Source organism: Haliotis rubra, unplaced genomic scaffold (genome assembly GCF_003918875.1).
Source record: "Haliotis rubra isolate DU_JTF1 unplaced genomic scaffold, ASM391887v1 Scf475, whole genome shotgun sequence".
NCBI lineage: Eukaryota > Metazoa > Mollusca > Gastropoda > Lepetellida > Haliotidae > Haliotis > Haliotis rubra.
Genome location: NW_025767163.1, coordinates 837,681 through 860,071, shown reverse-complemented (window position 1 = coordinate 860,071; position 22,391 = coordinate 837,681). Strand labels below are relative to the sequence as shown.

The 22,391-nt window shown below is 39.3% G+C and overlaps 2 protein-coding genes across 3 annotated transcripts; both read right to left on the bottom strand.

The window, feature by feature from the left end:
• Nucleotides 1-3,716: 3,716 nt before the first annotated feature.
• On the bottom strand, nt 3,717-19,278 carry LOC124290820 (E3 ubiquitin-protein ligase TRIM32-like). 2 transcript variants are annotated; one of them, XM_046727643.1, is made up of 3 exons: nt 19,244-19,278; nt 6,696-6,990; nt 3,717-5,644 (listed from the first exon to the last, which is right to left on the bottom strand). In XM_046727643.1, exons 2-3 carry the CDS (start codon nt 6,988-6,990, stop codon nt 3,984-3,986), a joined length of 1,956 nt encoding a protein of 651 aa, XP_046583599.1. In that variant the 5' UTR covers nt 19,244-19,278; the 3' UTR covers nt 3,717-3,983. The 2 variants fall into 2 exon arrangements, with proteins under 2 accessions (XP_046583599.1, XP_046583600.1); XM_046727644.1 differs by lacking the exon at nt 19,244-19,278 and adding an exon at nt 9,256-9,286.
• Nucleotides 15,279-16,742, bottom strand: LOC124290808. Its single transcript, XM_046727634.1, has one exon. It carries the CDS (start codon nt 16,740-16,742, stop codon nt 15,279-15,281), a length of 1,464 nt encoding a protein of 487 aa, XP_046583590.1.
• Nucleotides 19,279-22,391: the final 3,113 nt, after the last annotated feature.

The following is a 22,391-nucleotide window of genomic DNA, read 5'->3' as shown; positions in this document are numbered from 1 at the left end:
ACATGGGTTTCTCACCCACGGGTGTGTAAGAAAATCCGATATCAACACTGTTAATTGTTTAGATAGGAAATAACATTTCTTTACTCGGGTATGTCTCAATTCATTCAAAGTATTTTTCATCTTACGTGATTTTGATCGTAATATTATTGTCTGTTTTTAATGTTTTCTTAACTCTCTAATAATTGTCAGTAGTGTGATGTTATCAATACAGTCGGTGTACCATGTAGATAGAAAAAGTTATGCAAGGCTCCATGGTCCCCAGTGTGGTGTTCTAGCTTTGGAGTTGGTGATCTATAGCCCATATCCTTTCCAGATATACAATGTTATGTTCATCGACATCAATAAAACGTGTGAATCCATCCACGTATGAAAAAAAAGTCATGTTACAAAAATACTACCTTTGATTGCTTGCACTCTGTCTCCAAAGAACGCTGCCCCTGTTCCCTCAAAACACAGGAGGATGAACACACCACGCCACATCACTACGTTCGAGAAAGGTCACATGTAGTACATGGACACCACATAACTGCAAATGTCTTTTTCTCATCTATTCCTTGCAGCTACTATAATGACACACCAACCGTGTAACGTCTAAGGCGGTTTGTGTTTTATTGACCAAGAATGAAGCTGGCCAAATGTGTCACTCAGTTCAAAGGACCATGTATCGTCATGGCATAGTTCTTAAGATAAGAACATCAGTCTCTTTTGAATATCATTGGACGAGCAACATACAATGTTAATCTCTTAAATCTGACCTCAACCAACGTAGGCGCTAGCGATGGATTAGCGTCATCCTCAGGGGATTTCGCTTTGGGCGACTAGATATCTGTTATTGGTAAGCATACTGATGTTATAATGAAACTATTAAGAAACAAAGTCTTTGAACGGCATTTAAAAATACATAAAAGGTGATACACATGAAAGGTGATCTCAAGAATGTATAGATGTCAACTTGTGAGTTGAGTGTGGTTTTACTCCGCTTTTAGCAATATTACCACAATATCACGGCGGCGGACACGATAAATGGGCTTAACAAATTGTACCCATGTGGGGAATCGAACATGGGCCTTCGACGTGACGAACGAACGCTATAACTACTAGGCTTCCCCACCGCCCTCATTACTATGAGAAACACGACGTTTTAACAAATATTCTTACTCCATCACCTGACTTGGCAAAACTTGAGGTAAATTTATTATTGTATATTGAGTTAAATTGCAGGTCATGCTTCATATTTAGTGGGCGGTGGGGTAGCCCAGTGGTTAAAGCGTCCGTTCGCCATGCCGAAGACCCGGTTTCGATTCCCACATGGGTACAATGTATGAAACCCATTTCTTGTGTCCCACGCCGTGATATTTCTGGAATATTGCTAAAAGCGGCGTAAAACTAAGCTCACTCACTAACTCATGTTTGATACATGTTTTTGCATGATTCTTGTTATGCTGTTATTCAATTCAAACAAAAACCTCATAATTCATAAAGAGTGTAATACAGTTTGAACATTTGCCACAAACATGAGAGAAATTCTCTGAAACAGTGTGCACGTGCGGATATCAGCCAGCAGCACAATATTTCTTCTGATGTTGATAGAACAGTCTGAATAACATTTTTGTCATAAGAATTTGTTTCAATGAACATTTCAATCTACAATTTATTGGTCTATTCATAATTCTGTTTTGAAATGTCGACTGTGTGTAACAAAATACAAAGCTTTTGTATTTCAGCGTTTTTAACAACTTAAATTTCAGGATTCAGCTTTTTTTTCAGTTTCAGATTTGTAAACACAGAAAGGCGTTCCCTTTGATGGCAAGTTTACCGCTCAACTACTGTGGAGATGCCGTGTGTTGTCAGGTTCATAAGAAACAGCAATCAAAAACCGGGTGTTGCTGTAAAACAGTGAGTGAATTGAAACCCGGATTGTTCATATTGTTTTAAACCTGTTGATCACACATTTAAGAAAATTTACAGTTTCTTCTATAACTATATCCACTATTTAAGAATTTGACATCCGAATTGTCATGTAAATGTGGGTAGAAAGTATTTTATGGTGGCGGTATGGTACAAAAATATTTTCCGTGACATGCTTGAAAAGCACGTCTATTTATTTATGTTTATATTTTACTGACGTATACCTATTGCTTTCCATCTGTCTTGTTCCCCCGAGTGAGTGAGTGAGTGTAGCTTTAAGCCGCACTCAGCAATACTCCAGCTATATGGCGGCGGTCTGTACATAATCGAGTTTGGACCAGACAATCAAGTGATCAACAGCAGGAGCATCGATCTACGCAATTGGGAACCGATGACATGTGTCAAGCAAGTCAACGAGCCTGACCACCCGATCCCGTTAGTCGCCTCTTACGACAAGCATGGGTTACTGAAGATCAATATTCTAACCCAGATCTTCACAGGTGTGTTCCCCCCGAGGCGTGACATGTACAATATTATCAAGAACGATGAAACTGTATATTGAGGGGTAATGATATCCAAGAACGTTATTTATTGTGGACTAAAATGTTCAGTGAGAACAAACATTGTTTTACGTAACAGTCAGCAATAAACTAAATATAATCATTCCTAAAAGGCAATACAACAGTTGGTTCAACATTTGTGTCAACTTGGGTCATAATCTCCTTGGGTAATACAACGAAATCAATCGAAAAAAATAGGCAAATTCAACGATATTTCAGTCTTCGTAAAAACAGCACAAATTTTTCTTGGACATGATCTTTGTCCACTACACGCTGTATCTTGGGTTCTTTTGTAACTAACCCGCGGAGATCCGGGTGAGAATAATTATTGGTGTTCAGTAACCCATGCTTGTCGTAGAAGGCGACTAACAGGATCGGGTGGTCAGGCTCGCTGACTTGGTTGACACATGTCATAGTATCCCAACTGCTCATGATGCTAATCAGTGGATTGTCTGGTCCAGACTCGAATATTTACAGGCCGCTGCCGTAGAGCTGAAACATTGCTGAGTGCGGCGTTAAACAACAAGCCAGTCTTTGCTTACTATGATATCTAATAAACGATATATTTCTAATAAAGTCAATTGTGTTGTTTGAGTAACGACAGGTGCAGTGTTGACTTTATGAATCATACAAGTGAAGGAAACATGTCAGTCCACGAGCAATCAGTAACAATTTAACTTTGTTCTCGGGTCCTGTAAACCCAGCTGTGTTCAGTGAATACTCAACTAAATTAGCTGGGTACTCACAAACAGACAACTGCATTTGTTTCCCATCATTATTGTATGTTACGTTGTCATTATTACATATGCCACCCGTGACGATCAGGGTTAGAATTGATCTTCAGCAACCCATGTTTGTCAAAAGAGGCTACTAACGGGATCGAATGGTCAGGCGCACTGACTTGGTTGATAGATGTCATCATATCCCGACTGCGTAGATCGATGCTCATGCTGTTGATCACTTGATTGTTTGCTTGACACTTGATTATTTACAGGCTACTTCCATATAGCTGGAAGATTGCCGAGTGTCGCGTTAAACAACAAACAAATAAATCATTTGTTATTGCCTTTGTTTTATTTGCCATCTGTATTGTCCCTACAAGACGTCCCACAGTCTTAGCATCTCCCGTCTTAGCAGGAACACTTACATATAAGTATGCGTCCTAAACGAGATGACGCTGATACTACCGTGTTTCATGTGATGAATAGTTTTTACAACGTATAGCACAGACTAAACATCCCGTCACCATGCGCATATCTTTCTGTAGAAGTCTGCCAAGACTCTGCATTGACACCGAAGTCCATCTGACAATCGAGATGTCCACATAATGAAAGACATGAAGTAGTGTTTAAAATTTACATCTGGGGTGTAATTCATGCAATTATGTCTCAAACCATGCGTGTCTTGGAAAAGAATTAATCTACTTCAATCTCATTCAATCTGTACGGTGTTTCTGAATAAACCTTGTGATCACAGAGACACACTTTATATTTCTGATGCATGATGTGGTAATTGTCATGGTTTACTGGAGAACACCTTGATCGTGCCTTCCCTGAAGTAACATATGTGAAGGCGACCGAGTCCATCAACACAAATTCCACGTGGATAGTTTATACCCTCCTTTGATGTCAGTATGTTTCTCACAAAATCTCCAGACTCAGTCAAATGTATTATCCTGTGCCCTAAGCAATCCGCAACCAAGATGTCACCAGAGTTCGTGCTTGTGATACCAAGAGGGTCTTGAATGATTTCATTTCCTGTATGGTTGAGTTCGAACAGGACATCTCCTTCTGGTGCCAAACACAGTATACGCCTGGTTCCTTCATCCGACACAATGATGTTTCCTGTCCTCGATGTACAGAGGAAATTGGGTCTTTTGACCAGTGGTACCTCATTTACCAGCGGCATAAACGACCTCAGAACGTTCCCCGCCGTATCAATTATATCCACACACGGAGGCAATCTTGACCCGGCAGCTAGTGTTGACGATGTCAGAGCAGTCAAACCATAATAACCCTTGCTTGTGTTGATCCTTGATAGATGCGCAAGGTCTGGTGTGACGCCAACCGTTACAAGTTTTCGTTCATTGACAAAAGATACAATCACCTGATTGTGTGACAATTTCGCTATATTGCTTGGCCGACCTCCAACATGAAGGTTACTTTGACATGCCTGATTATTCCGGGTGTAGAAGGACTTTATATTGCTATTGTTGTCATCTGTTAGCACCAGTGTATGCGTATTGTTGACCACCATCATCATTACATCCAAGGGTGAGGGTGACATCTTGTCAGATGGTAACCTAATGTTTATTGTGTCATGTAAGACAGGCGTTGCCTGCAAATCAAACCCACCATCACCATGCATCTCATTACCCTTATACACAACTTCAATGTCTCCCAATGGTAAATTGTCTAGAACATTGACAAGCCGGTCCACATCCTGTTCAAATATGATTTTGTCCACAGTCTCATTAAGAACTGCCTCCTCTAGACGTTCCTCCTCAAACCATTGACACATTCGGTACATGTCCACCTGGCATTCAGTCTCCAGACCCTTATCTATCAGCTCGACCTCCTGGTGGTACATCTGCATTGACATTTCTCCCGCCTTGATGTCAGCTTTTAGCTGTCCAAGGTGAATTTCTGTAGCTTCTTTCAGTTTGTTTATGAGTGTGTTCTCCTTCTGTTTAATCTTTTCTCTGGCCATGTCACAGGACGACCGAATCAGTGACTCCAGTTCTGACGATGATTCACTGACCTCAGTAAGTTTTAGTTTCTGTTCTCTGACTCGGTCCTTCCTCGTTTGTTCGTCTGTAAGCAACGACTTCCTTTTTGTCATCAGTGTTGTCTTCATCTCGGTAAGCTCTGATTCAATTGTCACAACAGATGAACATTTCCTGTGGTAGACTACGCCGCACTTCTGACAAATAAGCTTTTTGCAATCCTTGCAAACAAATTCAATGCATTCATTTGTGTGCTCTTCGCACATTGCCTTTCGCCTTTGCGTGGTTTTTGTATCTCCTGTAAAAACGATAACATCATGGTTTCGTGTTGCTGGAATTTGTTTGTGCATTGCTGCACATTTTTCACAGACTGCATCATCACAAACGGAGCACCAGGAAACAGCTGGAATTGTCTCCCCTATATCTTTACAATACTGGCAGTTAGTCATGTCTGAAACCAAGAAAACACGTTGTCTCTCTACAACCGAAGTACCACAAGCACAGATATTCAGACTCGTTTGATGCTCATGCTGTTGATCACTGGATTGTCTGGACCGTAATCAATACAGACCACCGTCATGTAGCTGGAATATGGCCGAGAGCGGCGTTAAACAACAATCAGTAAATCAATCAATCAATCATACGGCCCGCCGGCTAGTACAGCATTTATATATTTTCGTGTCGCTTGTGCCACGTGTGTAAGAAAGTTAGCGTTACCTTATCACAAGTACTGAGATCCTATCTTGGCGGTTGGTTGGTTTGTTATCTAGCGCTGTACTCAGCAATATTACAGCTGTATGGCAGCGGTCTGTAAATAATCGATTCTGGACCAGACCATCCAGTGATCAACAATATGAGCATCGATCTACACATATTGGGATATGATGACATTTGTCAACTAAGTCAGCGAGCCTGACCACCATATCCCGTTAGTCGCCTCTTACGACAAGCATGGATTGCTGAAGACCAATTCTAACCCTGATATTCACGGGTATTATTCTTGCTGGAATATGTTTGAGTGATAATATCTGGCCTGCCTGAATATCGGCAGTAAATTATGAATGGCAAATGAATTGCAGTGTATATACGCCATGCTGTCCTCATAAACCGACCAACCTGCACGTCTTGATACAGGACAACGATTAGGTAATCAGGCATTTTTTGTACGATAAACGTGAAGTCAGTATTAACGTTAAGAGCGCCCATATTTGGCCAAGACCATAGTGTCATTGGATGATCACAAATCAATAATGTAAAGAATTTTCTATTTAAAAAAGTATACAAATGTACCATAAATCACAATATACTATATGAAGATGATAACAGTTTTAGCGGAAATATGAGCGAAAATAATTTGTAAAAGTATGCAGTTGTCAATGTGATATCAGGTTCCGTTAATATTTAGTTCGACTGTTCTGATTCACAATGAAATAAGCCATGTACGTTATCTTGTCTCGTATTTGTCAGTGCCGGTGGTCTGTGATGAACTGATACCTCCTCACCTTTAGATCCCGGACCAAAGGAGTCCAACAGTCCCTGGATGACAAAGCTTGGCTTGACGTCATCCGCCCATTCCTCCACTGGTTTGTCAGGATCAGACACTTTCGTCATCTTGCTGCAGAATGGACACAGAAGAGACTTGGCACTGATGGCTTCTGGTTTGGTTTTGGTGTAGTTGACGACGCATTTCCGACAGAATGTGTGATAACAGACAAGTGTGCATGGCTCCTGTAGGACCTCGGTGCAAATGGTGCATCGCAAGAACTCTTCAGTCAGTTTGACTGCAGCCGCCGCCATCTGCATCAGAATCAGGACAGTTACGTTACATGTTGATCCAAGGGGGGATTTCAGAGTTACTTTATCGCATATATACAAGAACAGTTATAGAATGTGAACACACCGCAATCGTCTCCCCTCCAAAAAAAAATGTTTATTTCTTGATTAACGCTGCATACCAGCAATATTCCAGCTTCATGGCGGTTGTTTGTATATAATCGAGTCTGCACCAGTCAATCCAGTGATCAAAACCATGAGCATCGATCTACTCAATTCGGATACGATGACCTGTGTCAGCCTAGTCAACGAACCTAACCACCCGATCCCATTAGTTGCCTCTTAAGACAAGTGTGGGTTGCTGAATTCTAACCCGCATCTTCATGGGTGTCTAAAACCTGTATCCCTTCCAGACACTACATGTATTGTGCCGTGTTTATTCATAAACATCACACACATTTACATATACAGTATGAAAGCGATATTGAATTTCGAACGAGATACGGTCCAACATCACGGTATTCAAATTGTTATCCACAGTATTGCCTTACTGGAGGAGGGTCGTTTCATATATCCCTCAAACATTCTTCCATTAGCTGTTCATTAATGTTATATTAGCATACATTATGGAATTACAGTTCTGGGTCGCAAAGTTGTTACTCATAACCCACAGGAATATAAACATGCAGCTGTACACACAAACAACAAAAACAAAAAGACTCTTTATAAATCATGAATATACAATGCCATTTAGAAAGTGGTCAAATGTAACATATGTTATATTTCGGATTACACTTTCTCATTAAAGTACAGATTCATGTACTTTTGTTGGGATGAGTCCCATCGGGGATTCGACCCGAAACCTTCAGGGCCAGGTACCTAATGGCCATCACACAAAAACAGCTGTCAAACCTATTCAACCACCGCGGGACCGCCTCCGTGGTGTAGTGGTTAGAGCGTCCGCCCGGAGAGCGGAAGGTCGCGGGTTCGATCCCCGACAGCGTCATACCAAAAGATGTTAAAATATGGTACTTGTTGGTCCCTGCCTGGCGCTCGGCATTAATGGGTACAACAAGGTCTGGTCGGCTCGGAGTCAGTATAATGTGTCTGAGTGAGTGGGGTGTTCATTCTTCAATGCGGCATGGTATCTCAGTGGGTTAGCACTATAAAACCAGCTGAAGTCTGGGCTAGTACGAGCAGCCGCACATACACATACACACGCATGCACGTCGTCATATGAGCGAAATATTCTCAAGCACGACGTAAAACCCAATTTCACTTCACCTCACCTCCAGACCACGGACTTTGCGTACCCCTCTGGTAACTGTAAATTGACACGGCGCCCACGGCGGAAAGCTATTTTAAAGTTGCAAATTATATTGTTTCAGTATAGTATTGTTTTCACTATTGTAAATACTAGTATTGTTTACAGATAATAAAGTGATGTTAACATTTGTACAGTCCGTTTGACTCAACAGCAGTCCGATTAATTGGATTCTAACTCGAAAACTAATAAACATATACTCAATGAAAGGCTGATCATAAACATCAGACCAACACTGTGAGGTTTTTGCAGAATTTAAGTCCTAAAAATATAAAAAGTTGTTTAACAATCTATCATTAAAATATTGACACAGTTCACTATTTGTTACGAGGGAGGAGTGCAAAGAAAGGGACAGCCAGGTATGCGAGACATAGATTCTGCAAAAGAGTTGGTCTGATTATGATCAGCGTTTCACTGAGCATTTTAATTTATTCTTATTAGTTTTCAAGTTATATTGCAGTTCATCGGCCCGCTTTTAAGCCAAACGGACTGTACATGAAAATTTGTTTTGGAAAGTAACTTCGAGTAATTATTGATGTGTGTATATGTGTAAACCTGGTCTCATCGCTATATGGCTGAACCAACGTCGATGTGAGGTTAAATCTTAACTCACTCACTCAGGCTTTGTGCACAGCCATAAGTACATAAACATATAACAGCAATATAGCAAATTGAGCTACCGAGTACAACTGGTTGAAACAGGCTAGATAACAATAGATAGATCACACCACTGTGACGACGGCGCATGGCTGTGAGCTCCTATCAAACCGAAACTAGGATAGCGCGGACATTTCCAGGAAACAACATACCTGACAATTGGATAACTAATAATAATTATGAATGTTTTAACACATCATTCGAATCTTGGAACACTTATTGACAATACTTCGTGCATTATATCTCAATACACATGAGAATGACATGAAAATGAGAACATCTGATCCGCGACCCACAACCAGACTTACCCTGACGCTTCACGACCGGTGTCGTTGTAAACTGTGCCCCCTGAAATTTGTATCTGCATGTGGCAGGTTGTGGATAGGATTGATACGTGTATATCTGCGGTATGTCAATTTTTACACCTCGACTAAAAACATGGGTTTATATGCTTGAGATCTCTAGAGAGGTATTAAATGTTTTATATGACAAGCGTAATTTCTTGTTTGAAAATGTTGTAATTGTATTTGTTTGTTTCTGTTAAAATTAAGTAGACGTCCATGACACTGAGGGGGGCGATGGGTAGCCTCATGGTGAAAGCGTTCGCCTGTCACACCGAAGACCTGCACTCGATTCCCCGCATGGGTGCAATGTGTTAAGCCCATTTCTGGTGTCCCCCGCCGTGGTATTGCTGGAATATTGCTAAAAGTGGCGTAAAACCATACTCACTCTAACAGTCCTTAATTGAATGTCAGGAACAAGTCACGACCTCATGTCAGTAGAGGTCTTAGGCGATATTTAACAAAAGGAGGTGTGTAAGATAACAATCTGATCTACATCACTGTATGTAATGAACGTGACTGATATTTTCCGTGCATTATTTTGATATTTTTTCTCGGAGGTACAGGTGAAAATGGGTCCTTCGTTAAAAATAGTATTTCCGTGTTTTTGTTGGGTTTGAGATATTCTTACTGAGCCTGACACTGATGCTCGCCGATCAATTCCCTTGATCAACCATCGGGTATTAGCCGGTTTTGCTATAATTAGATACCTAAACGGAGTACATGTTATCTGATATAAATGTCTCAGATTCTGTTACTGACTTTTACGTTCACGATCATCTAATTTTGATTTATTCACATATAATAACCTATTGAAATTCTTCAAAGGCATTTAGAAGTTGGTGTAGTAATACAAGACAAATCTTATGGATAACAACTTCTTGGTTTATTTTTCTCAACGTTTCTGGGCTAGTTCTTCAGGTGACCATACCCTATCATTGTATCCTGCTCTTTGATCTCACTGCATTGTTTGTACATACTTAATTATACTTCCTTTCTCCCTTGTATATACTCAATTTACATATCTGGCTTCCTGTACATCTATATATATATATACTGTAATGTTTACTGTCACCATTATTCACCTGAAGAAGGGCCAAAAACTAGCCCAGAAACGTTGTGAAAAATAAACAAAGAAGTTGTTATCCATTCTGTTACTGACTTTTACGTTCACGATCATCTAATTTTGATTTATTCACATATAATAACATATAATATTAACCTGGAACAGTTATTTCCAGCTCCCTACGTATCCGCATATATATTACATGAAAAGTTCCGCTCTTCAACCCAAACTTTCTGTAATATCTAAATCGTAAACCAACATGCAAAAGACGAACAACGCTCCTTTGTATCGAGAGCAAAACCAGATCCACTGACACGGTATTCTGCGTGGGATTTTATGACGCTTCTATATCGTTATTGCAGAATTACCTCCCCTAGACCATTGAGGGGATTTGTGTAAACCTTAACCTGGTTCTATTTCCCCGTCTTGCGAGTTCTATAACATGTCAGGTGTAAAACTAATCGGTTCAATTTACCGCTCTACAATCCGCATGTTAACCATGGACAAACAGTCTTGACAAATTGCAGATACAACGACTATACATCTAAGCTGGATAATCCGTACTTCCTGAAGATGGTCCTAAGTTTGTCCGATTTAAACTAGCGTGTGTGGGTTTCAAACATATATACAGGGCTGTTTATTTGCGATAACTGTATCTGCAAATATATAATTCCTTCAGTGAGACCACAGCGAGGCTTTATTCGTTATTCGAAATAAATTAAATGCTTTTATAGCCGTGGCGAGGCGGTACTAGCCACTGTCCGAGATAAGTCCCGACTAACACAAAGCATTATCTATTTATCCCTAATTGTCGAATCCTGCCAGCCTGCAGTGTCCCCCAACCTCATCCACGCCATGCTTTAGAAGTCAACTGGCCATTGTCGAACTGTGATTATACATAGTTCGTTATATGTCAATTCGTCATAAACGTGGTTTACTGTAGGTCGTAAATGTAGGTCCAGTGAATGAGTTTTACGCCGCACTCAGCAATATTACAGCTATGCGGTCTGTAAATAATCGAGTCTGGACCAGACAATCAAGTGATCAACAACATGAGCATCGATTTGCGCAATTGGGAAGCGATGACATGTGTAGCCAAGTCAGCGAGCCTGACCACCCGACCCCGTTAGTTGCCTCATACGACAATCATGGGTTACCGAAGATCAATATTCTATCCCGGATCTTCACGGGTCAAATGTAGGTCCAGAAAAGGTAGGAGCGAGTCGATAGCTAGTATATTCGTTGGTAACAAAAGCATGTTTCTACAACATGTGTACAACAGCTGTAGATTAAGCTTTGATGAGAACTGCATAACGACACACTTTTAAAGCAGTGCGCTGTGGGGTAGCCTAGTGGTTAAAGCGTTCGCTCGTCTAGCCGAAGATCCGGGTTCGATTCTGGACATGGGTTTTTAGGGGGTTCAGTATTGCGTTTATACTGGCAAGCCGCCCTTGTTACTAACGGTTCTTTTACGGATTTATTCCCCTTCTTTGATCCAGGATGTGTTCAATATCGATTATAGTTACGTTTCATACGGGAAATACTGATGGTCTTACTTGAAATCAGTTGCCCTTCACAATAGACAGTTTGACAATGAAGTTCAGATAAATCAAATCTAAGAAAACGGCGCGTGTCGCTGATATATACAACATCAACAGAGATGAGTCTGAATAAATTTAGGTAAACGCGTAACGCATGGGCATGTCATATAGTACATTCATGTCATATTTACACAAACACAACTCATGCAAATTTAATCATGTTATGATTAAAATATTTTCACATCGACTTCAGTTAAGGTAAACGGAATTCTCTTATTCCACTCTATTTACAATGACAAAATATGATCAACATTAATATCATCACTGCTTACGTGCATATATGTCCCTCAATACTTTTTTTTTTCATTGAATCGGTGGTTTATGATTTATATACAAAATATTTTTACAAACTGTCACAGGAAATGAAGAAAAATCTTGGGATGAGACTTGAAACAGTTGAAAGTGGCATAAACAAAATGCCATTTTCTCTACAATTTGTTTTCTAACAGATACATGAAACTTCAGGTCACTGCAGATCACAGGGGAATCCATATAATATATCTCATACATTAAATATCAAAAATATCATTTGAGTACACCCCACATAGATTTTATGTATCAAGCATTAGAAATGAAAGCATCAGGAACAAATGTTTACGCAGGAAGGATGTGCAGACAAGATGTCAGAAAACCAACAATTATGCATTTTGAGATTGGTTTGAAGTTAACCCACAGCTCTCATTTTTTATGACATATATTTTCATTTTCGTCAACGTCTCAAGACTGAACTTAATGCAACATCTGGATGATCGCCAGTAAATGCCATTAAATCAGTTTATCTGTCAGTAGTAGAAGGAATGTGGAAGGATCTTATGAATTTTGCAAGGAATTGGAGTACGTTGTACACGTGTGTCGTATTGGGACAGCATGATGGAGCACGCTCTGATTATATGTACTTGTTTGGATATCAATCTCAAACTTCACTTCTGGTGAATGAAGTAATTCTCAGCTAATACATTTGAGAAATATTGTGCGGCGAGTATGAATTACAGCTAATATATTCGAGAATATATGCAAATACTTGTACATTAGCAATAGAATAAGATTGTGTGTGTTTTAAGACACCTTGACATTCATTAGTTCGAAATATATTGTTATTTTTATCTTATTTACCGGATTGGACAATCCTGAAAATCAAATGCTGAACCTCAAAATCTGTCCATTTGTGTTCTTCCAAAATAAAATATTCACCCGTATCATATGATAAAATAACCCACACGATCATATCCATTTTGTTATGATACACTTGACTCATGTGGGTTCACTGGACTTCCCATGTTGATTCATGCTGACTTCAGCTTCAGTGTTTTGATTGGTTCTTAATGTAGTTCATTAGAGAGAGAATCTGAATATTGTATGACAGTGATAAGAAATCTGGAGGTGAGTCGAGGATAGATAACATTGGTAAACATTTTTCAAAAACATTTAATATTTTAATAGTTTTAATATGGGGCTTAAGTTAGCATTGCTATAGCACTCACTCTGATCATGTATTTTATGGGTTCTTTATTCCCTGGATGAGAAACGCATTTAATCAACTGTTACTGATATACACATCAGATGGGTTGTGTTTAAGGCAACCAGAGTCAATTTCACCTGCCTTGCATTCATCCGCAATTCAAGGCGACTTATCGAGGTTACCGGACTAGACAATGTGGTGCCATTTTGGATGTACATGAGCCTGTAGTTATGATCGTAACATAGCAACAGCAGCCAAAACTTAACTGTGAGTTTTCTGTAAGTCCCCATGGTACCTGCATTCAGTTGCAGGTCTACAGCCCGTTTCTATATTGTATTGATGTGAATAGAAATATAACTTATATATTTGCATGCTAGTTTTAAATTCTATATCTGTGATAATCTAGTTGTTTTGTTGTCCTTGGTTGATGGATTTGACAATATAACTCGATTTATTCTCAATGTATGACTTGCTTCATCACTAAATGGGCAAAATTTTACCGATGTGAATATAGATTGTAACTCACGCACTCTTTAACGAACTGTGAGCTTCACTATCAGTGTCTAACTGTGTGGTACGTGTTTAGAGTTTCCATTTAGAATGCGACAGGTGTTCTTTTTCAGGATACAGAAGTCCATGACGTTTAAAGCAAGATTAACGACGTTCTTGTTCTATATGATGAACTCCTCACTCCTCGTTGTTACGTACTGCATTTGATCGTTTTAATTTCAGAAACAGTACTCAGTAAGAAAAGATATGGCAGACCACTGCCATATAGCTGGAATATTGCTGAGAGTGGCGTTTAAAACAAACAAACAAACAAATAAATAATAAAATATGCCTTTGTTTTATTTGGTATCTGTATTGTTCCTACAAGACGTCATACAGTAATCCACAGGAAACGCTACCAGCGTTTACATAAGATATTGCTGGATGAACGTAGCTATAGTACGCTATAACATCCTCAAAGACATCTACCGTCTTAGCAGGAACACATACATATAATTATATGTCGTACACAACATAACGTCCATACTGCCTTTCTGCATGTATGATGTAATATTAAAAATAACAAAATTGTCTGATGTCGAGAAAAGACAACAATTTCATATACCGCTCTATAAAACGGACATAACCGATGTGCCAAAAACATTGCTTTGAAACAATTGTTCCACTGCTTTATTTCTTGACAAATATTTGATTCAGTTTGTGTTTTCTCTCCTGAGATTTAGAAAGTGACATTTGCTAAATTATTTTATTCTTTGTAGAGCGAGTTTGATTAATCTTTGCTTTTGTAAACTTTCACTTCCATTGATTTTCCCATCCTATTTGTCAACCGGGCGGTTTTACCTCCGTTATAGTCTCATAAACGAGTTTACGACGATACATGGACAGCTGATCCTAACGGAACACACAACAAAGTGTTTTTTATAAACCCTTTCCGGGCATGAACACATCAAGTACCATGATTGACAGTTAGGTTAAAGTTCAAAGTACATTATATTCACTGAGCTTGGTGTTTTTCTGCTCTTTCTTTTGTCTTTATGTAGTATTCTTTCGCAGCATGTGATGATTAGTTTGTACAATGTATAGCACAGACTTAACATTCCGTCATCAGTCCGTCTTCTGTAAAACTCTATCAAGGTTCTCGCAGTGACACCGAAGTCCATTTGACAATCGAGATATCCACATAACGAAAGACATAATTACAAGTAATGTTTAAGATATACATCTGGAGTTTATCTCGAGTCTTATAAAAGAATTAATCTACCTCAAGTTTGATTTCTATCTCTACTTTGTTTCTGAATAAACCTGGTGATCACAGACACACACATTATATTTCTGATTCTTGATGTGGTAATTGTCACGGTTTACTGGAGAACACCTTGATCGTGCCTTCAGTGCGATGACATATGTAGAGTCGACCACGTGTATCTACACAAATTCCACGTGGATAGTTTATACCCTGCTTTGATGTTAGTATGTTTCTCACAAAATCTCCCGATTCAGTTATATGTATTATTCTGTGACTGTTGTGATCGGCAACCAGGATGTCACCAGAGCTCGTGCTTGTGATACCAAGAGGGAGTTGAAACATTTCATTTCCTGTATGGGTGAGGTTGAACAGGACATCTCCTTCTGGTGTCAAACACAGGATACGACTGGTTCCTTCATCAGACACAAGGATGTTTCCTGTCTTCATCGTAGAGAGGAAGCACGGCATGTTGACCAGTGGTACCCCATTTTCCATCGGCACTAACGAACTCAGAACGTTCCCCGTCATACCAATTATATCCACACACGGAGGCGATCTTGACCCGGCAGCTAGTGTTGACGATGTCAGAGCAGTCAAACCATAATAATATTTGCTTGTTTTGATCGTTGAGAGATGCGCAAGGTCTGGAGTGACACGAACTGTTACAAGTTTTCGTTCATCGACAACAGATACAATCACCTGATTGTGTGACAATTTTGCTATATTGAATGGCCGACCTCCAACATGAAGGTTACTTTGACATGCTTTATTTTTCCGAGTATAGAAGGACTTCAGATTTTTATCCCCGTAATCTAAGACCACCAGCGTATGTATATTGTTGACTACCATCACCATTACATCCAAGGGTGCGAGTAAGGCCTTATGGGATGGTAATGTATCATGTAAGACAGGCGTTCCCTTCACATCAAACACACCATCACCAAGCATCTCATTACCCTTATACACAACTTCAATGTCTCCCAGTGGTAGGGTTTCTAGGATGTTGACAAGCTTGTCCGTATCCTGTTCAAAAATGATTTTGTCCACAGCCTCATTGAGAACTGCCTCCTCTAGACGTTCCTCCTCAAACCATTGACACATTCGGTAGATGTCCACCTGACATTCAGTCTCCAGACCCTTGTCTATCAGCTCGACCCCCTGGTGGTACATCTGCGCTGCCATTTCTCCCGCCTTGATGTCAGCTTTTAGCTGTCCAAGGTGAATTTCAGTAGCTTCTTTCAGTTTGTTTATGAGTGTGTTCTCCTTCTGTTTAATCTTTTCTCTGGCCATGTCACAGGACGACCGAATCAGTGACTCCAGTTCTGACGATGATTCACTGACCTCAGTAAGTCTTAGTTTCTGTTCTCTGACTCGGTCCTTCCTCGTTTGTTCGTCTGTAAGCAACGATTTCCTTTTTGTCATCAGTTTTGTCTTGATCTCGGTAAGCTCTGACTCAATTGTGACAACAGATGAACATTTCCTGTGGTAGACTATGCAGCACTTCTGACAAATAAGCTTTTTGCAATCTTTACAAACAAATTCAATGCACTCATTTTTGTGCTCTTCGCACATTACCTTTCGCTTTTGTAAGGTTTTTGGATCTCCTGTAAAGACGATAACTTCATGGTTTCGTGTTGCTGGAATTCGTTTGTGCATTGCTGCACAATTTTCACAGATTGCGTCATCACAAACGGAGCACCAGGAAACAGCTGGAGTTGCCTCCCCTATTTCTTTACAATACTGGCAGTTCGCCATGTCTGAAAACAAGGAAAAAGACGTTGTCTCACTTCAAACGAGTTTGGACCAGGCAGCTTACAGGTTTGCATTAGAAGAATCGATCTTCGTAATTGAGACATGAAAGTTAGCGTTACCTGATCACAAGTACTGAGAACTATTCTTGGTGGAATATGTTGGTGTGATAATATTTTATCTGTCTGAAGACCGCCAGTAAATAATGAATGGCAAATGAAAAAATTAAAATGCATTCATTATGTCCGTTTTAGTCGACCGACCTACACGTCTTGATACTTAGGCATTTTTCGTACGATATATGAAAAGCAAAGTCAGTATTAAAGCCGTTCGCGACAAGCAGGTCAATGGTTTATTAAAAATCAATAATAAAATAGAAATCTCTATTCAAAAATATATACTAACGTAGGGTCCATTGTACCATTCTGGATACATAATAACTCACCATATATTGAATGAAGATGATAACAGGTTTTACGGAAAGATGAGAGGATAATAATTAGAAAAGTATGCAATTGCCAATGTAATATCCGGTTCCATTGCATTAATATTTTGTTCGACTTCTCTGATTCACTATCAAATAAGTTATCTAGTCTCGTAGCACAGGACCCTATTTGTCAGTGCCGATGATCTGTCATAAACCAATACCTCCTCACCTTTAGATCCCGGACCAAAGGAGTCCAACAGTCCCTGGATGACAAAGCTGGGCTTGACGTCATCCGCCCATTCCTCCACTGGTTTGTCAGGATCAGACACTTTCGTCATCTTGCTGCAGAATGGACAGAGAAGAGACTTAGCACTGATGGCTTCGGGTTTGGTTTTGGTGTAGTTGATGACACATTTCCGACAGAATGTGTGATAACACACAAGTGTGCATGCTTCCTGTAGGACCTCTGTGCAAATGGTGCATCGCAAGAACTCGTCAGTCAGTTTCACTGCAGCCGCCGCCATCTGCATTAGAATCAGAACTTTAAACAGTGACGTTATATGTTGATCCAAGTTGATCCAATGGCGGATTTCAGAGTTACTTTATCACATATACATGTATACAAGGACAGTTCCAGAATGTGAACACACCCAATTCGTCTCGACTCCTAAAAAATTATGTATTTTTGTATTAACGCCGCACTCAAGCAACATACAGCGGCATGGCGGTTGTTTGTATATAATCGAGTCTGGACCAGACAATCCAGTGATCAACAGCATGGGCATCGATCTGCGCATTTGAGAAGCGATGACATGTGTCAACCAAGTCAGCGAGCCCGACCACCCGATCCCGTTAGTCGCCTCTTACGACAGGCATGGGTTGCTGAAGGCCAATTCTAACCCGGACGGTTCTTTGTGAGAGTGAGTCAGTATTCTGATTTTCGTGTTTCGAACTAATATGAAAGAACGGGCACATCATAACTGTTTGTGGCTTTGATTGTTTGCAGCATTCTGCACATTGTGCAGTTTTTATCCATAAACATCACACACATTTAAATAAATATACAGTATGAAAGCGAACGAAGTATCGAACGAAATACAGTTCAACATCACGGTGTTTGAATCGTAATCCGCAGTATTACATGAAGTGAAATGTGAGGGGGTGTTTCGTATACATCGCTGAAACCTTGTTGTATTTCCTGTTCATTAATGTTATATTAGCATACATTATCGGAATTACGGTACTTGCTCGCAAAGATGTTACAGGGATATATACGTGCAGCTCTACACACAAACAACAGCATTTGCTCATGTTACAGCCCATTTTTTAAATTATATAATTAATAATACTGTTACAATATTGTCTACAGTATTGTAAAGAGTATTGTTAAAATGATAATATATTCACGTTAGGAAATGTACATGAAATCTTTCTTTGGAATTTAACTTTGTGTAACTATGCATTGTTGTGTGCACTGTAAACATGGTCTAGATATATGGCTGGAACATTGCCGATGCCACGTCACATTTTAACTCACTCACTCAGGCTTTGTGTACAGCTACACATTCATGTGCATAAACATATAGCATCGCTATAGCAAATTTGGCCACCGAGCCGTGTATAGCTGGTGTAAATAGGCTACAGATTACAATAGATATCACACATCCGTGGCGACGCATGGCTATGAGGTTTTATCAAACCGAAACTAGGACAGAACGGACATTTCCGGGAAACAACAAACCTATCAATTAGATAATCAATGGTTATTTTGAACTTTTAAAGAGATCATTCGAATCTTGGAACACTTATTAACAATACTTCGAGCATTATATCTCAAAACACATGAGAATTTCATGAAAATGAGAACATGTGATCCGCGAACCATAACCAGACTTACCCTGACGCAATAACGACCGGTGTCGATGTAAATTGTGCCCCCTGAAATATATTCTTGCACGTAACAGGTTGTGTGTAGGATTGATGCGTGTATATATACGCTACGTTAGTTTTTACTCATCGACTAAAAACATGGGATTATATGCTTGATATCTCGAGAGAGGTATTAAATGTTTTATATGACAAGTGTAATTTCTTGGTTAAAGTGTTGAATTTTTTTTATCTTTGCTTCTGTACAAATTTAGTAGACTTTCATGACACTGAGGGGGCGGTAGTTAGCCTCGTGGTTTAACCGTTCGGTCGTCACACGGAAGATTTGGGTTCGATTTCCCACATGGGTGCAATTTGTGAAGCCCATTTCTGGTGTCCCCCGCCGTGGTATTCCTGGAATATTGTTTTAAAAAGGCGTAAGACCATTCTCACTCTAACAGTCCTTAATTAAATGTCAGGAAGAAATCACGATCTCATGTCAGTAGAGGTCTTAGGCGATATTTAACAAAGGGAGGTGTGTAAGATAACAATCTGATCTACATCACTGTATGTAATGAACTTGATTGATATTTTCCGTACAGTATTTATATATTTTTTCTCGGGGGTACAGGTGAAAATGGGTCCTTCTTTAAAACAAAGTACTTCCGTGTGTTCTTGTTGGGTTTGAAACGTTTTCACTAAGCCTGATATTGATGCTCGCCGATCAATTCCGATGATCAACCAGTTGCGATGATGCAATCATTACTCTTGTTTTGGCAATAAAATCCCTAAACTATACAGTAAAAAGAACATTTGAATGCGGAGTATCAACCGGTTTTGCTATAAATATATACCTAAACGGAGTACATGTTATCTGATATAAATGTCTCAGATTATGTCACTGACTTAGGTTCACGAACATCTAATTATGATATATGTACACATGTAACATATGTTAATAACCTGGAACAGTTATTTCCAGTTCTCTACATATTCGGATATGTGAGACATAAAACGATCTCGGTTGTTCAAACAAAACTTTTTGTAATATCTAAATCTTAAACCAACATGCAAAAGACGAACAACGCTCCTTTGTATCGAGAGCAAAACCAAATCCACTGACACGGTAGTCTACGTGGGATTTTATGATGCTTCTATATCGTTATTGCAGAATTACCTCCCCTAGACCATTGAGGGGATATGTGTAACGCATTACCTGGTTCTGTTTTCCCCGTCTTGCGAGTTCTATAATATGTCAAGTGTAAAACTAATCGGTTCAATTTACCGCTGTACAATCCACATATTACCATGGACAAACAGTCTTGACAAATTGCAGGTACAACGTCTATACATCTAGAGCTTGTTAATCCGTCATTCCTGAAGATGATCCTAAGTTTGTCAGCATTAAACTGGTGTTTCTGGGTTTCAAACATATATACAGGGCTGTTTAGTTGCGTTAACTGTATCTGCAAATATATAAGTCCTTCACTGAGACCACAACCCTTTATTCGTGATACGAAATGAAAACTACATGGTATTATAGCACTGGCGAGGCGGTAACGTAACTAGCCACTGTCCGAGATGCAAGTCCCGACTAACACCAAGCATTCTCTATTTAACCCTTAGGATCGAATCCTGCCAGCCTCATCCACAATGTTATGCTTCAGTGGCCAAGTGGTCATTATCAACAGTGATTATAAATAGTTTGTTATATGTCAGTTCGTAATAAGCGTGTTCGTCATAAACGTAGTTTACTGTAGGTCGTACATACATTGTGTTATTTCTATGAAAGGTAACAGTGAATCGATTCAGAGCATACTCGTTGGTAAAAAATGCATATTTCTACAAGATGTGTACAAAAGCTGTAAATTAATCTTCGTTAAGAACTGCATGACGACACACATTTAAAGCAGTGTACAAATGCCCCTGTATGTTTGCAAACGTGCTGGGAATATATAAGAGAACCCATTTGTCACCTTAATTCTGACAATGGCACAGTTCTCACAGAGTAGCATTTCGTTTATACTGACATTCCGGCCTTCTTACTAACGATTCCTTTACGGACTTATCTCCCTTATTTGATTCAGGATGTGTTCATTATCGATTGTACGTGTACGTCTCTAGATAGTAAGTCAATGGTCAGTTACGTTTCATACAATACGGGACATACTGAAGGTCTCAATTCAAATCAGTTCCATTTCACAATTGGCAATTTGACAATGAAGGTCAGATGAATCAAATTTAAGAAAACGGTGCGTGTTGCTGCTAGATATATTGCAACATAATCGAACTGTCTTGGTCCCTTAGTTCGCAAACGAAAAATATTATGAATAAAAGTCAGAGCTAAAGTCCATACCAGAAAATGAGCTGGTAGATTATTCTTGCCATGTGAATACATTCTGACTGAGTACCGTTTACACCACTTCTGGACATCAGTAAGTTGCCAGATGCACTTGGACGTAAATAGACCATAAGTAGGACTGGTATGTACTAAGTTATCGTTTAACTTATCTTATTTAAAAAAATAAATTCATCTCTCAAACGTATAGACATTTAACAACTATAAAGCATCACCTCATCTTTTTAGTATGAATGTCGATTGGTTTTCATGAACAACATCAACGGCGATCTTTTTTTTCTTTTTTAGTATTTTTATTTCTCATCTGCATGTTGTGCATCACAGTCCAAAACAAATGAAATTATTGCATGTGACAATATGACATTCTTGCAACGATGTTATACAACAGTTTACAATGTAGAAATCCTGCAACGTTACAATAATCATTCTTCATTGTAATTGCATAGCCGATATACGATAGGACACGCTGTGTATTTTCTTTCTTTTTAAATGTCGAGTTGTATAATTACATATATGATTGTTATGAAGATACACCAGGGAGCCATTATATTGGAGAAGAGTGTTTGAAAGGAGGGGCAAAAGGAATACAATTGTGTTGACGTTGCGTTTGAAACAGTTACATAATTTGTGGCTTAATAGTAATTTAGTATTTCCCGCAGAAAATATTCACAATAGGGCGAGTGAGGCAAACGTTAGTAAACGTGTGACGCATGGACATATCAGATAGTACATTCATGTCATGTTTACACAAACACAACTCATGCAAATTTAATCTTATTATCATTAAAATATTATCACATCGACTTCAGTTAAGGTAAAC

What these genes read in the sequence shown, in the direction of transcription:
- LOC124290820 (XM_046727643.1), bottom strand. Translation starts at nt 6,990, where the DNA reads ATGGCGGCGGCTGCAGTCAAACTGACTGAAGAGTTCTTGCGATGCACC. An exon ending in CTTTGGTCCGGGATCTAAAG is followed by an intron (nt 5,645 to 6,695) that starts GTGAGGAGGTAT and finishes TCTTGGTTTCAG; the next exon opens with ACATGACTAACTGCCAGTAT.
- LOC124290808 (XM_046727634.1), bottom strand. Translation starts at nt 16,742, where the DNA reads ATGTGCGAAGAGCACAAAAATGAGTGCATTGAATTTGTTTGTAAAGAT.